The 15,203-nt window shown below is 38.0% G+C and overlaps 1 protein-coding gene across 2 annotated transcripts in view; it reads left to right on the forward strand.

Moving 5' to 3' along the window:
- nfatc3a (nuclear factor of activated T cells 3a) overlaps nt 1-15,203 on the forward strand; it is a 70,169-nt gene that overhangs the window by 29,492 nt on the left and 25,474 nt on the right. For both annotated transcript variants that reach the window (XM_056743857.1, XM_056743867.1), the window contains exons 3-4: nt 1,573-1,735; nt 13,814-14,013. In XM_056743857.1, the coding sequence (XP_056599835.1) occupies nt 1,573-1,735; nt 13,814-14,013 (363 nt within the window). The remainder of the gene's footprint in view (nt 1-1,572; nt 1,736-13,813; nt 14,014-15,203) is intronic.

Raw genomic sequence — 15,203 nt, forward strand, 5'->3', positions numbered from 1 at the left:
CCTGTTCATGTAACTATGACAGCGGGCATGTATATGTCGTCCTGTTGGAGAGGGGTGCCCAGGAGAAGTAGAGGAAGTGCATAGAAATTAATTAAGAAAACAGTGAGGAATGAAAATGAGTTCACAAAAGGTCACCTAAAAATGAAAAGTACTATGAGGAATTATTTACATATTATTTACATTATTTAACTTTATTGTTTGGGGGGAATTTTACAAGTTAAGTGAAAAAGAATGCATGTGCAACCTAATTGTGCACTGTATTCCAAATGCTCTGTAGCAATATTATACTATATTATGAAACAATTAGGGCTGTCAAACGATTAAAATTTTTAATCTAATTAATCACAAGGTTTCTTGAATTAATTTCGATTAATCACAATACTAAATATGATTGAAAAAATTCACGTTTTGTGTGTAGCCTACTGTTCTCAGAACAGAAAGATAAATGACAAGAAGCGGATATTACATTTTTCTCTTCATTATTATTATTTACAAATCCAAAAAACTATTTTAATTCTAAACAATTTTTGCAATTTAGCCATTGCTCTTAGCAAATAGGTGAATGGAACATTTTTCTTTTCGAGAAATCTATTTTTTCTTCAATTTTCCACTTGTGTGCCACGATTTGAAACTGTTGAGCACATACCTCTACAAAGTGACGCTCTTCTGTTTTCATTAAGGTTAAAGCAAACAACATTACTTTCCATGTTTTAGTGATGTGATGCGCCGTCACAGCCCAGATAATTGTTGTTACTAACGGAGGTCCAGTGGTCTCCTTTCAAAGCAACATATTCCGCTGACGCCAAATCCTCTTCCTTCGTTTTTATTTTTAGCGTCAGTTGATTTTAGTCATCACTGTGCCTCTCGACGGTAGCTTGTAGAATGCGTCTAAAGTTGTCGCTTTCAAAACTTCTGCGAGGCCCGTGTCCTCGACCATATTAATCAGTTTACAGTTCTTGTCCATCCAGAGGGCCAACGGGTACTTCCGACACCTCCAGCTCGCTCGTGTCACCCATGCTGTTTACGCGACGAGGAATGAACGCGGCGGGGGTTGAATTGTGGGTAAAACATGGCGGGAATGCGTTAATGCGTTAATAAAATTATCGCCGTTAATTCCAGAAATTAATCATCTCGCGTTAACGCGTTAATTTTGACAGCCCTAGAAACAATATATCATATATGATATGTTGTATACAGCCGTGGCCATTCCAGTCGAGTGTCTGTTGAATTTTAACCAAATCAACCCCGAAAAACAGAAAATAATTTTGAAACAATCTCTTAATTGTTTCTTCAGCTGTATGTTATGTGAAATGATATGATATTTTATCATATAATATAGGATATTGAGAAGTATTTTAAGTTTCTGGCCTACATATTTTCAAGGCTGTTATGTTTATGATACATGCAAGATTTCCATTGGTATTTTCTTATTTATTAAAATCTTTGCTTTTAGGTTTGTGTTACTTAAAACAACAAGGGAAACTATTTAGGACTCTTATGTCGTTACTAAAAAAGCTGTTCATTATGCATTGTGTACATGCCCTGTTTATGTTTCTCTTGGTCTTCATACAGGGCGTCATCCCTTCCTCCCTTGGACTGGCCCTTGCCAAATCAGTACGGACAGTTTGAGTTGAAAATCGAGGTTCATCCCAAAGCTCACCACAGAGCCCATTATGAGACCGAAGGCAGCCGAGGGGCCATTAAAGCAACGTCTGGTGGACACCCTATTGTCAAGGTGAGTATCCGCAGTGATCTTCCTACTAAATACACTTGTTTCTCTGGCGGCACAAACTCTTATGGCCTTTTATTTCTCTCTGTACTATTAACGTTGGCCGCAAAAGCAGGAACGAAGCATTCAGGAAGCAGACCTTGAGAAGCGAGACCACACAGAAAGAGTCTGCCGTGTGGCCTAGTAACCTCATTACTGGTTGTAAAATTCCTTTTACTGGGTGAGCGAGTGTTATGATGTCAGCTAGATCTGAATAAATAGTGTAGCAGTTTGATTTAAGCCTTTATTTCATACTGACTGTTTCTGTGCAACCGGAGCTAGTGGTTTACCTGTGAGAGTTCAGAAGCACGCTTGAGTGGAGGCGATGCCATCATTTATGTAAAATGAAGCCCAATTAGTATCCTGCTGTATCATGTGGTTGTCCTGATCAGATAGGTGATCTTACCTTGCACTGCACTGAGGCTAACTCTCCTATAGAGCCTGAGAGAGAAAGAGCTTGTTGGTAAATATTTTATGGTCAGAGAAGCGGTGGCCTCTTTTGTGGCAACCATAATGAAGCACGTGCACAACTCTGGAACTGAGATCAGTATAAAGGTAAGGAAGAGAAGAAGGCCTTACCTCTAAAGGCTTAACTTTTGGCTTTGAACGGTCCAGTAGATAATCACAATTACAAGCCTGTGGTTTCTGCCACATCACACGTCAGTCTAGCATCTGGGGAACTGTTAATTGGCCATCGTTTCTTGTTTATGACCTTTGTTAGGCTACTAGTGTTATCAGCTTTCATGAACTAAAGTCTTGTTATTTTTATAACACTGCATTTAAAATGTATTTGACAGTTAATACTTGTTTTTTTACCTTCCGTGTACTTTCCTTTATATGGTCAAGAATTTCAAAACGATCACAGCCAATCACATGCAAACAAATGTCTCAGCCGTAGTCTCTGTTTGTGTATATGGGTGGCTGGAATAGCATTTTCCCACTGTAATTTACTGTACATTTATGTTTTTGTTATATTTGTATATCATTTTTATATTTATTTTGTTAAGTTCATTATTGTACCGTAGCAAAATTTCAAATGCAGTTAAGAAATGTATTTAAAGAGAGCTGAACATTTCAAGGCTCATGATGATTCATAATACAAGGAAAACGTAAGCGAGTTATAATTTGATATAAGATTAAACACAAGCGGACATTACACTGAAAATAAATATATTGATGAATATAATTAAATCTATATGAACCAACATCAAATCATAATAGAAAAATATTCAGTTTATATGTTATGTGTATATTATAACATTCAAGCATAGGGCCTCATTCTTGCTGAGAAATTGCATGTTTTAAATATAATTTCTGCATTATAAATTCACATTAGAATTGCAATTGTGAATCCTGTTTGCTTTTCTATTTAAATTTAGTTTTTAATGAAGAAATGATGCAGTTCAGTTCAAAATGTTTTTTTTCTAGAATTTTTACTTAGTTTATTATAGTTTAAAAATTGTTTCAAAGCAGTGATTCCTCCATCAGGGTAAACATATCAAGGACGAAAGAAAGTTAAGAGGGACTTTTTTGTCTTTGTAGATGTCTTTGTTGTAGATAAGCTCATGGTCATCTAAATAGACAATTGACATTTGTGTTATTAAAAATAAATGTTTCCGTGTGGCAGTGGTTATGCTAGATGTAAGCTGGTTTCAGACAGACCGCAGGTTGCATGAAATAAACAGAAGAAAATATTTGATATGACAGAATTTTGAATGCACTGTTACACAGTAAATCAACCACACCAATATTAATATTTTGCAATACATTGTTTCATTTTGTTTCCTTTTTTTAATATGGTAAACATGTAATAAGTTGGTAACTGTTTATTTTAATTGCAGTTTGGTTTGTCAGAAGGAGTTTTTCAAGAGGCAGGTGTTGTTCTAAAAAACACCCTAATTAATACGTTTAATCAGAAGCTTGATTTTAGTAAAGTGATGACTTGAAATATATGTCTCAGATGTTCATTTAAAATATATTTTTTCTTTCTACAGTTTGACAAAATATACGTTGACTCGTGGACTAGAAAAAATCTAACAAGAGGGAGTTGAAATACAAACAATTTAATTGTCATTTGCAAAAGGCTGGTTTCTAGTTTTTCCCAACCTGTCATGCTAAACCACTCATGTGCATATGAGAATCAGTGTTGTGTGAGCGTGCTTTCTTTACTATTTCACAGTATTAATGACTAACTTTTTAACATCATGGCCTCACTTCCCTTCACATTATGACTGAGGATGCATAATTACCTTCCATTAATGACGTCTCCTCAGTGTTAGACATACACTGGCCCACGTAACAAACTGCTTCGAGCTCATGGACACAAGTGTGTTTTGTTGTCACTGATCAACTGAATAGAATTAATAAATTGGTTCACCCAATATACAGCTAATTCATGATCAAAACAGCTTTATGAAGTAGTAGAATCAGCTAGACTTATCCATGCACCTAGGTACAGGTGCTCATTTCAACTACTTTGCTTTATTTTTGATCTGCAATCCCTGATTCCATTTGAGAAATTTTAGACACACATAACATTTCCAATACCTTCAGATCTTTAAGCGAACAGCTGTTTACCATAATGTTTCCCATAAAGCTTTCTGGGGCGGGCGCTGTGGGAACCCTAGTCCGCTACTGTGGAGTGTCTGTTGTTTGTGACGTCAGCGCACGACACCACAGACTCCATCTGTCCTGGGAGTAAAGCTCTCTGCGGTGACTGGATCTTAGTGACAGAGAACAGACCCTTCGAGTCATATTGCCGTCAGCATCACTTAACGCTGCCAATTAGCCAGAAAGACAGACTCATACACCTGTGTGTCAGTTGTAATCTAACACAGACACGGTGTGTTTTTATGTATACATGTATATGACTATAAAGATTGATACAAAGAGGTGGACAGTGACTATTACCCTGCTAGGCTTTTTTGTGTCAGTATCGCATAGTCAACAATGATGAAATGAATAAATAACTACTGAGGGTAAAACTGAGGTCAAATGTTAATATTTAGCCTTTTAATATTTTTTTAATTCCAATATTAAAAACAGTAGATTTAGTAGTATGTTTGGTGGTAATTTAGTGATACATACCATTAGGGTCGTGTTTCTTTAGTTGGTGTTTCTGTGTCTTTAATTAAATAAGTGCTGTCTGTGACTGCTTGTTTTATCAGTTCTGCTTGTTTTAAAATGAATGGATTGAGAATTAATTCTTATACTGCTAAATTATTTTTTAATTAAATAATTCATTTTGACACGTGCAGTAGGATACACGTTTTGAAAAACCTTTTAAAGAGGTACTTGAATAGAGCATGAATGATAAAAAGCTAAATGTAAAGGTGCTGGAATTAAAAAAAAATGCTTGAATTATTAGATGTAAGCCCTGGAAAACCCTTGAAAATAGGTACTTGAAAATGCCTAGATTTACTACATTTAGACTCTTGAAACGTTTCGGTTAAAAAGGGGTACTTGAAAAGTGAATGAATTATTGAATGGCAATATAAATTAAATTGCAAAATAATTTCAGTTTTTTAATAATTTTGATGAATCGCAAATCTTAGCAGAAAGCTAAGCACAGGTTTTGAATCGATCTCACGTTAGTTAGATGTCATATGCAGATCGATCTTGCCCAGCCTGTGGCTTTAGTCATCTCTACATTCAGTGTACCATAGCTAGAGTGCAGCAACAGCCTCAACATTTTAACTGCCACGAGAAGTCTTCTGTCTGAGGTAAAACATGAAATCGGAGGAGAGCTGCCTCTGCATCAGGCTGACATTATGCGTTTAATTACACACTGGTCAGCCTACAGGTTTATGAGAACTAGGTTTGAGACTTTGATTCCAAACGGACAATGAATAGTACCCTAAAAGTTTCATTTTATTGTTCATATTTTAATCATAGTTGTTCATCTGTTCTTTTCATAAATGCATGCATAATGTAGCCCAACTAGAACTGTGGTACATGTTGAATTGGACATGTATAGCAACATCCCAATAGCAGGTGCTTCCACATTACAAATTGTGGGGCAAGTGAAGATTGCTGTTTTTTTTATTTTTTTTGTGATATGCATGTGACGTCTAATTTTATTAGATGTGGTACTTGATATGAAAAATTTGAGAACCACTAATCTAGCTAATATATGCATGATCTTTTTTGATGAGAAATTATTCAATGAAAAAATGTACAATGTCTGTACGAGCCTTGGTTTCAAGACTATCAATGTTTTTGTTGTTGTTTTTGATGTTGGTTAGTAGATTTGGAACGTTACTGGTGATAGACTGGAGAAAACTGGTGCATAATGATTTCTTAAGTTGCATTAAGCCAGCCAATCAGATTTGATCTTATCATTAAAAAAAGCTTGCCTTTTTCTGTGCAATATGTATCAGACAGTCTCTGAAGAGTCTGTGGGTGGTCCGTGGGTGGCTTGTCTTTCCATGGACCCGCAGACAGACTGTTGTTAAAGCGCCTTACGTGTGAAAGAATTCTGCGTTTGTGTGAGTAAATGTGAGCAAGAGCGTGTGTGTGTGCATGTGGATGATGTTTATCGCCAGCCCCTCTGTACTGAAGCTGTGATCAAACATGTGAACCTGTACCTGCCTATACCTGTCATTGGTAAAGGCCAATGATGGTGTGTGTGTGTAAACTCACACTCTCATTTAACATGTAAATCTTGTGTGTTTATAATAAAAAATGAGTCAGTTAAGCGGATGGTGGATCAAACACGGCAAGGTCGTAAGGTTGGGTTGAGAGAAGGTCACGAAATTTGCATTAAAGGGGCATAAATAGCCTAATCTTACAACTAGTGACAGACACGCACACCCTCAAGCACTCCTCCATGCAACATGTTAATATGTGAGATGTGAGAGAGAGTGTGTGGTGAAAACAAGAGAAACGTGTGTATGCGTATCAGTGGATAGTACGTCAAGCTGCCATAACAGAAGACTGAGGTTTGCAGCGTACAGTAGCCAGACAAACACCAGCAAAACAAATTGACAGTGTTTACTGCTAGTGTTTGGACTGGGTTAATTCACAGAACAGAGGTCTGCGAGGAATGCTATGTAATACCCTACAAACCTTGCTCAGGTTTCCCTGTCTCTGTTGGTTCATTATTAGAGGGGACTGACTAAAATCAGTACACTTGTTGCTAGGAGACATGCACAAGTTGTGAGCCCATCTGGCATAAACTTTCCTAAATGTGCGTGTGTGTACAGTACATATGTGTTTAGAGACAGAGTACAATTGAACTAGTTAAACACAAAAGAGAGCAGAGTTTACATTTGGGATTGGTTCGCATATTATTTTGTCATGGAGTGACCTGTTCCTTTCATATAAATAAATGTAAGAGCAGTCCAAACTGAAAGCAACTTGCTCTGACATATCTAAAATACATCAGTGCCTTTGCGTTTTCTCAAAAAGCATACAAGTGATGTTTCGGGAAGTAATGTTTGCTTAAACTACGCAAAAAATTTAAAATAATCCCTCTCTTGGAAACCGCCCCTTTATGTTAATATTAGTCTGGATTGTCTCTTTTAGGTTAGGTTACTTTTATATCTGGATGAATTTACCTGTTAAAAATAGAATTAATAATATAATATGCAATATAATTAGTTTTTACGAATCATACGAATTATAATACAGCAGAACACAAATGAAATGTGTACTGCAATGCTTTGGTAATAAGCACCTTATTATTAACCTTTACTGATGTTGAAAATGTATGTAATTTTATATAGACAGTTTCATCAGGCGCACATGCTGGCCCCAAGTTAACTTCCGGTCTGTGTTTGGTAATATAACAATTTTTTTTATATTGAATTTATGTAAATATTAATTAATATTAATATTGAATCGTATATTAATTGTGTTCAATTAATTTAAAACTACTCAACACTTATTAATTCTTTGCGTAGGTCTTGAGGAAGTTAAGTTTGTTTATATTGTTGCCGCTGAAACGGTCCATAGCAAACTAAAGAGTGAAATTACACAGTATGTGCAATGTTTCTAATGCTGCACAGTATGAGAACTGACTATCAGAACAGAAGTTTACGATGGTTTGGAGTCTCTGGTTTTGGTCTTGTAAGCAAGTAAATGATAGAGTTTACTTAAAACAGGGTTGTATGGCTTATCAAATATGCTTCCAACCTTCTGGGTATCCTTACCAGTGTATCAGTGTTGTATTCCATGAAAATATACTCAAAATTAACATAAAAAGTTGCTGTTAGCTGTTCTCTCATTGGCAGTAGCTTTATTTTTTTTTACAACATTGATTAGTTCCATATAACATCATCATGGAAAAACACAACCCTCACTGATATTCTGTGCTGATCGGAGGTGTTTAGATTTGATGATGTCATGCTGAATTTTATAGTTTTTTTGGGGATAGCAGTTTTGGTGGCTTTATACTTTTGTGTTCGTGTGAAACCTTTGATATACAGTTACATGAGGCTCTATCTGATGTGGATGTGATCTGAGCTCTGCCAGAAATGTATATACAGACGTGGTCAAATTTTGTGGTACCCTTACAGCTCATTGAAATAATGCTTAATTCCTCCTGAAGAGTGATCCAATTAATTAAAAGCTATTGTAACATGTATACTTGCATGCCTTCGGTATAACATAGAATAATGCAAAGAAGCTGTAAACAGAGATGAATTATTGCTTATTCTGCAAAGATATTCTAAAATGGCATGGACACATCTGTTGGTACCCCTTAGAAAAGATAATACATAATTGGATTATAGTGATATTTCAAACTAATTAGTTTTTTTAAGTATCACACATGTATCCAATCTTGTCATCAGTCATTCAGCCTATTTAAACAGAGAAAAGTAGTCACTGTGCTGTTTGGTTTCATTTTGCACCACACTGAACATTCACCAGAGAAAGCAAAGGATAAAGGTTGTGTGAGAAGCTCAGAAAGAACATAAATGACAAGCATGGTAAAGGTAAAGGCTACAAGACCATCTCCAAGCAGATCGATGTTCCTGTGACAACAGTTGCAAATATTATTAAGAAGTTTAAGGTCAATGGAATTGTAGCCAACCTCCCTGGGCGCGGCCGCAAGAGGAAAATCGACCCCAGATTGAACAGAAGGATTGTGCGAATGGTAGAAAAAGAACCAAGGATAACTGCCAAAGAGATACAAGCTGAACTCCGAGGTGAAGGTACGTACGTCAGTTTCTGATCGCACCATCCGTCGCTTTTTGAGCATGGAAGAAGACCCAGGAGGACTCCACTTCTGAAAGAAAAACCAAAAAGTCAGACTGGAATTAGCTAAAGTTCATATTGACAAGCCACAATCCTTCCGGGAGAATGTCCTTTGGACAGAAGCGTCAAAACTGGAGCTTTTTGCCAATTCACATCAGCTCTTTGTTGACAGAAGAAAAATCCCAAGCTTTCAAAGAAGTGAACACCATACCTACAGTGAAACTGGAGGAGGCTCGGTTATGTTTTGGGACTGCTTTTCTGCATCTGGCACAGGGTGCTTTGAATCTGTGCAGGTCACAATGAAATCTCAAGACCATCAAGGCATTCTGCAGCGAAACGTACTGCCCAGTGTCAGAAAGCTCTGACTCAGTCGCAGGTCATGGGTCCTCCAACAGGATAATGACCCAAAACACACAGCTAAAATCACCCAAGAATGGATAAGAACAAAACATTGGAGTATTCTGAAGTGGCCTTTTATGAGTCCTGATCTGAATCTTATCAAACATCTGAAACTTGCAGTCTGGAGAAGGTACCCATCAAACCTGAGACAGCTGGAGCAGTTTGCTCAGGAAGAGTGGGCCAAGCTACCTGTTAACAGGTGCAGAAGACTCATTGAGAGCTACAGAAAACGTTTGTTGTGCAACAAAATATTAGGTTAGGGGTCCCATCATTTGGGACGTTTTCATTTGTTTTATTATTTACAATATTATTTTGAATAAAAAATCTAAAGCAAAGCCTGATTTCTACTAAATATGGAATAAACTATGGTGGATGCCAATTACTTTTGTCAGTTTCAAGTTATTCAGAGAACATTGTGCATTCTTCGTTTTTTGTGGAGGGAGGGGTACAAACAAATTCGAGCATGTCTGTATGTGTATGGCTTTGTTTTTGTGTGAGACTGTCTAACACAATTTTAGTGTAGCCTTTTACATACACTATACATTATGTGTAGAGAGAGAGAGAGAGAGAGGGTATGTGTATTGACCTTATTTAAACAACTGGCTGCCCAGCCTCATTGGTCTGAGTGCCTCTCTGTCTGTATACCGTATTTATTCTTCTTTCTTTCTTTCTTTCTCTCTCTCTCTCTCTCTCTCTCAAACACACACACAAACACATGCAGGCATACGTTGTGTAAACATGCGAACAGACCTCTCAGTGTGTCCAGTAAGCACAGAGAGCATGTCAGCACGAGTCCCCGTTTTGGGGCCGAGGGCCACTGTGTGTGTGTAACTATGTTTATGTGTGACCTTGAGTTTCCTCCCCTCCCCCTCAGGCTCGGGTTTACCCACACACACACACAATCATACTCGTGCATGCACGCACACGCACCGGCTGGCCTCACCATAGCAACCAAAGAGCAACATAGGGAAACAACTTGCCAGCAGCGAGTAGGGAAGGAAGAGATAGAGAGATGAAGAAAGAGGGAGGGGTAGTGAAAGAAGGAGATAATAAAAAGGAAGGAGACTTTTTTTCAATAAATTGGAGAGAAAGTCAAGGTGTAGAAGGTGAGTCGGCAAAACATGTATCCTAAAGTACAACAACAAGAGAATGTGATATACTCCACACCAATACACATGCTGTTCATTTGTACATAGGCCTTGTCTTCATGATTTATTAAAAATGTCACCAAATCTTTCAACTCAGCAGCGCAACAGTCGGAGCGGGACGTCTTTATTTAGTTCTCGATATGAAAGCCAACCCATCGAGGCTATTTTCGCTCCCGTTATGTTTATTCCAGCTATGGGACATGTGACTTCTTAATGTCAGCAGTTTAATATAACCAGTGTCAGGGAAAGGAGGTTACAGGAGTGCAGAGACCGTCCTCTTGTGAAATTTCACACAAACACACACTGAGGATTTCATCAGGCCTGCCGACATGACGTGAGCTAATGAGAGGATGAACGATAGGATGTTTCCTGTAGCTGCTGATGCCACATCACCTATCCTGCTTTTTGTTTTTAAGCATGTTTGTTTTGTTGTTTCTTTCCTTTCTTCTTTCCTCTCGACATGAAGCCTTTCAGCTTTTCTTAGGGATTAGTAAGAAGAAAACAAGAAGGAGAAGAGGAGGTTTATGAATAGGAGTGTTTCCAGGATTTCAGTCTCGGTCATCTTTCTGAGCATGTGCTGATACGGCTTAAACTGTGACAGATGTGTTCAGGCTGGAGCTTCACGCAGTACATTCCCACCTATGTGTAGGGTTTTCTTGTTGAGCGGTAATAATATGATTTAGAGTATATGATTCAGTAGGGTTTAGCAACACCAAACATGTAAAAAAGGTCTTGCATATCAAACAGTGTTGTCATATAAAAAAAAAGACTTGCTTTATTAATTTGTTACGAATCTTTATGACATATCGAAGACATTTTACCATACATACATTAATTGACTCAAAGCAGACACGTGTAGAAAAATCTGGTGGGTCCCCCCAAGTCGAGGGATTTCTGACTTCTGAATGGCACTTACAAAATGATGTAAAAAAAACTAGAACATTCAAAAACATTGAGATCTCTCACAAAGTTTTGCACTTTTTCTGTCTGCTTTAACCTGAAGAATGGACATTTTTAAGACATAGTTACACATCGTACAGATTGTATGTTTGAATTATTCTTTTTAAAGGACTTCTTTGTGACATTTAAGCCAACATTAACTAACGTTGTACTTTTGTGCTGGTTAATGTACATCACTGATTTCATCAGTTATAATTGTGTTGGTGTAATAACTAGTTCAGTTATGCTATGGAATTCTCACTCTTTACAAATATATCAACGGCAAATGCTAAGATGAGGTGTCATCAAAGGCTTTAACTTTTAAATAGGTCACATAATGGAAATAATGTGGGATGTGAGTGCCATTTCATTGACCTCAGTCATTGCACAACAACAGTGGCTTTTGAAAAGGCATTATTTGACACATCTGCTTAATTACTATTTTGATCCAGATTATAATTCTACAAATATATTTTACAGTTTATGCAGAGGATATGAAATATTTGCAAAAGTACCATGTGTTTCATAATGCCATGTATTTTATTTCTAAATAAAAAATAAAGATTGTTCTGAGGAATGTAGGACAGCAAACAGTTTCAGGGGCACTTTTACATACACATCAAGATCTCATTTTTTTTTTCCTTGCACACAAACACATGAAATGTAATTGTCCAGTAGAGTTTGCTGAGGTTACCATGGGTTGCAGGAGTCCCACTGCTGAAATAAATCCCACATGCACATGATGTTGGTGAGGTCATGGCTCATCTCATTCGAGCACTCTACCATCTTCAGGTCTTTGAACATAAACATGGCCTCTGCTCCTGAATTCCCCAGTGCCTGACTGCCCTAACCAAGAGAGGGTTCTACAATGAGTACACTATATTCATCCTCGACCTTTGTGTCTGACGGTCCCTGTCCAGAGAGACCTGTTGTGTTTATCTTCTTTAATGTGCAAAGAAGCAAGAGTGCTTGATAGACAAAGATTAAACGGTGCTTTTGTGAAGAACTACCCATACAGCTCCATTTTATTTTTGGAAATTGAATGTCCACTCTAGCTCATACCCTTTTCTTTGGAACTGCTGCCATTTAATTTCCTTTAGAAACTCAGTCATAGAATGGCTTTTTTTTTCTCAGGTAGTTATGTCTTCAAGTGTAATAACACTATGCTGCCTGGGCAACCACACAAACCAAATCCCACCAGTGTCCAATTCTTCCATTCGATTCTGCCTTCTGATTTCCCCACCATCAACGTCTTTTCCCCTTTGCGCACATATCTGGCTCGGTTGTCTAGACGTGTCAGTTTATGTGATCTAAATGCATGCTTTCCTCATTATTGTTTTGCTGTGGTTGGCTTGGTCATCTTACCTGTGAAGGCTCTCTCTTTCTTTTCCTCCCTTCTTCTTTTGCTCCCATTACGTTTCGCTCTTTCGTTGCACTGGTAGGTATAGTTTGCCAACCAAAACATTTCAACAGTGGAGAGATTGTAAATAGCAGCCTGTGTGCTCGACCTACACCCAACCGCACACGCATGTCAGCGGAAAAGCTTCCCTCCAGTTGTGAACTCCTCACCTGTCCAGGAAGTTTATTGGCAGGTTGGGCGTACAAAAAACACATAGTTCTGGTTAGGGCAGGATGCTGTCACAGTGGCTCGCTGTGGATCAGTCACCCGCTGACGTATGCTTGGATGCCCTGGTGTGCATCAACGGGAAGGAAAAGCTTCTGTGAACGGTTTTCGTTCTGGAAAGAGACGGAATGATCTGTTACATTTAATCATTCACTTTTTAATGGATTTCACTTCCCATTTCAGTTCTCAATTGTTAAAATTCTGTTTATACTTTTTTAGCAGCATAAATAGAACGTCTTTCATGATTTTGTTTTTCTTTTCTCACTCTTATTCCCGGAAATTTTCTGTTCTGTTTTTATATTTTTCCTTACTCATGACTTGAAAACTTGTCTTTATGTTTCTGTCTGGATTTTAAAGACCAGCTCCAGTGTTTTGGAATTGCATTGGAAATTGTGGGCTAATGTCTGATATTAACGTCCACAGAGAAAGAATGGGAAGGAGTTGCACATATGCTGGATTTTTTTGATCCCATAGAGGAAAGTTATTGTAATGTGAATGAATTGTGACTTGGTAGATTTTCAGTGCTTACAAAAATATCCATGATTGCCTAGTGACCTATCCTTCATTTTTTCTCTCTCTCTGCTGTAGTTTTATTGCAGTTATTGTTTATTTGGATTTGTTGTAGCATTCTTACAACCAGAATGTCAACCATTTTTAATTGTGGTTTGAATTTTTTTAAATGGTGCTCATCTTGCAAAAATATAAATGCTGATTGTGAATTGTCTCTCCCAACAGCTCATTGGCTACAATGAGAAGCCTGTAAATCTCCAGATGTTCATCGGGACCGCGGATGACCGCTATCTGAGGCCGCACGCTTTCTACCAGGTTCACCGCATCACAGGAAAAACCGTCGCTACAGCAAGCCAGGAAATTATCATTACCAGCACAAAGGTTCTGGAGATTCCTCTTCTTCCTGAAAACAACATGTGTGCCAGGTAGTCCTTTGACATCAATCAGAGTTTCTCAGACCTCTCAAATGACTAATACTTGCTGACATTGTTAGAATGAAAGCTGCTGATTATTTGTTCATGTATTTGCCTTTCAATATATTTAAACTGACACAGGATATGAAAAAAACATTTTAAAATAATTAAACTATCAATTAGTGGTGGGCCGTTAACGGCGTTAACGTGCTGCATTAACGTGAGTCTCTTATCGCGCGATAAAAAAAATGTCGCCGTTAATCTATTCTCAAAGTTGGGTTGGGAGCTGGGTCTATACTACGCAAGCTATGATGACTTTCATCTGATATTTTAGCGCAGATGTATACCTAGCTGAATTGCACTGTACCGGGCGAGAACGAGATTTTTCAACTTGCGTGATTCGCGCAATTCGCGTAATTCATCTCATGACCAGGGCTTCTTTCGCGCGATTCGCGCCACAAGTAGATCTATCGCCTCTTTGCATTGACTTAACATGTAAATCACTCGCGCTTGACGCGCCATTCGCGTTTGGTCTGAACACAACATTACGTTACTGTGAAATTACCACATCAAACGTGACGTGCTAACATGGATGTAGCTTTGAAGCCGCCAGGTTGCTTCAGGGAAAATTTATTTTTAAGAAGCTTCCCAATGGAAACATCGACAAGACTAAGGTTGTTTGCACCTTGTGCAATGCAGAATTGGTTTACAAAAAACAACAGGTAGTGGTCTAGCTTTAGTTGAAACCAGTAAATTTGTATTGGCACCTATGGTATTATGGCTCCTGTATGACATATGGCTTGTTGCTCCCTAACTCTTTGTAAGTTGCTTTGGATAAAAGCGTCTGCTAAATGACTAAATGTAAATGTACTGTAGGAGCTCTTTATATTCTGAATGCCTTCGGCAGAATTCACATGAGCCATTTTAATCTGGATTAATCTATATTAATTCCAAGATTAATCTAGATTAATCTAGATTAAAAAAAAAATCTATGCCCACCACTACAATCAATACATTTGACAAGCCAATAATCCTTAATCTGTCAGTGGATTCCTCTGTGAGGAAACAGCTCTTCCCCAGTGGCCCTTACAGTGCCGGGTGGCTTCTCGACGCTAAAGAAACGAAGCCTCTGCACGTGACGGCCGGTGGCAGGGGCTTCCCACCTTTCCAAAGCTCTTGGACTCCATACCTCTCCACTGGAT

Source organism: Triplophysa dalaica, chromosome 1 (genome assembly GCF_015846415.1).
Source record: "Triplophysa dalaica isolate WHDGS20190420 chromosome 1, ASM1584641v1, whole genome shotgun sequence".
NCBI lineage: Eukaryota > Metazoa > Chordata > Actinopteri > Cypriniformes > Nemacheilidae > Triplophysa > Triplophysa dalaica.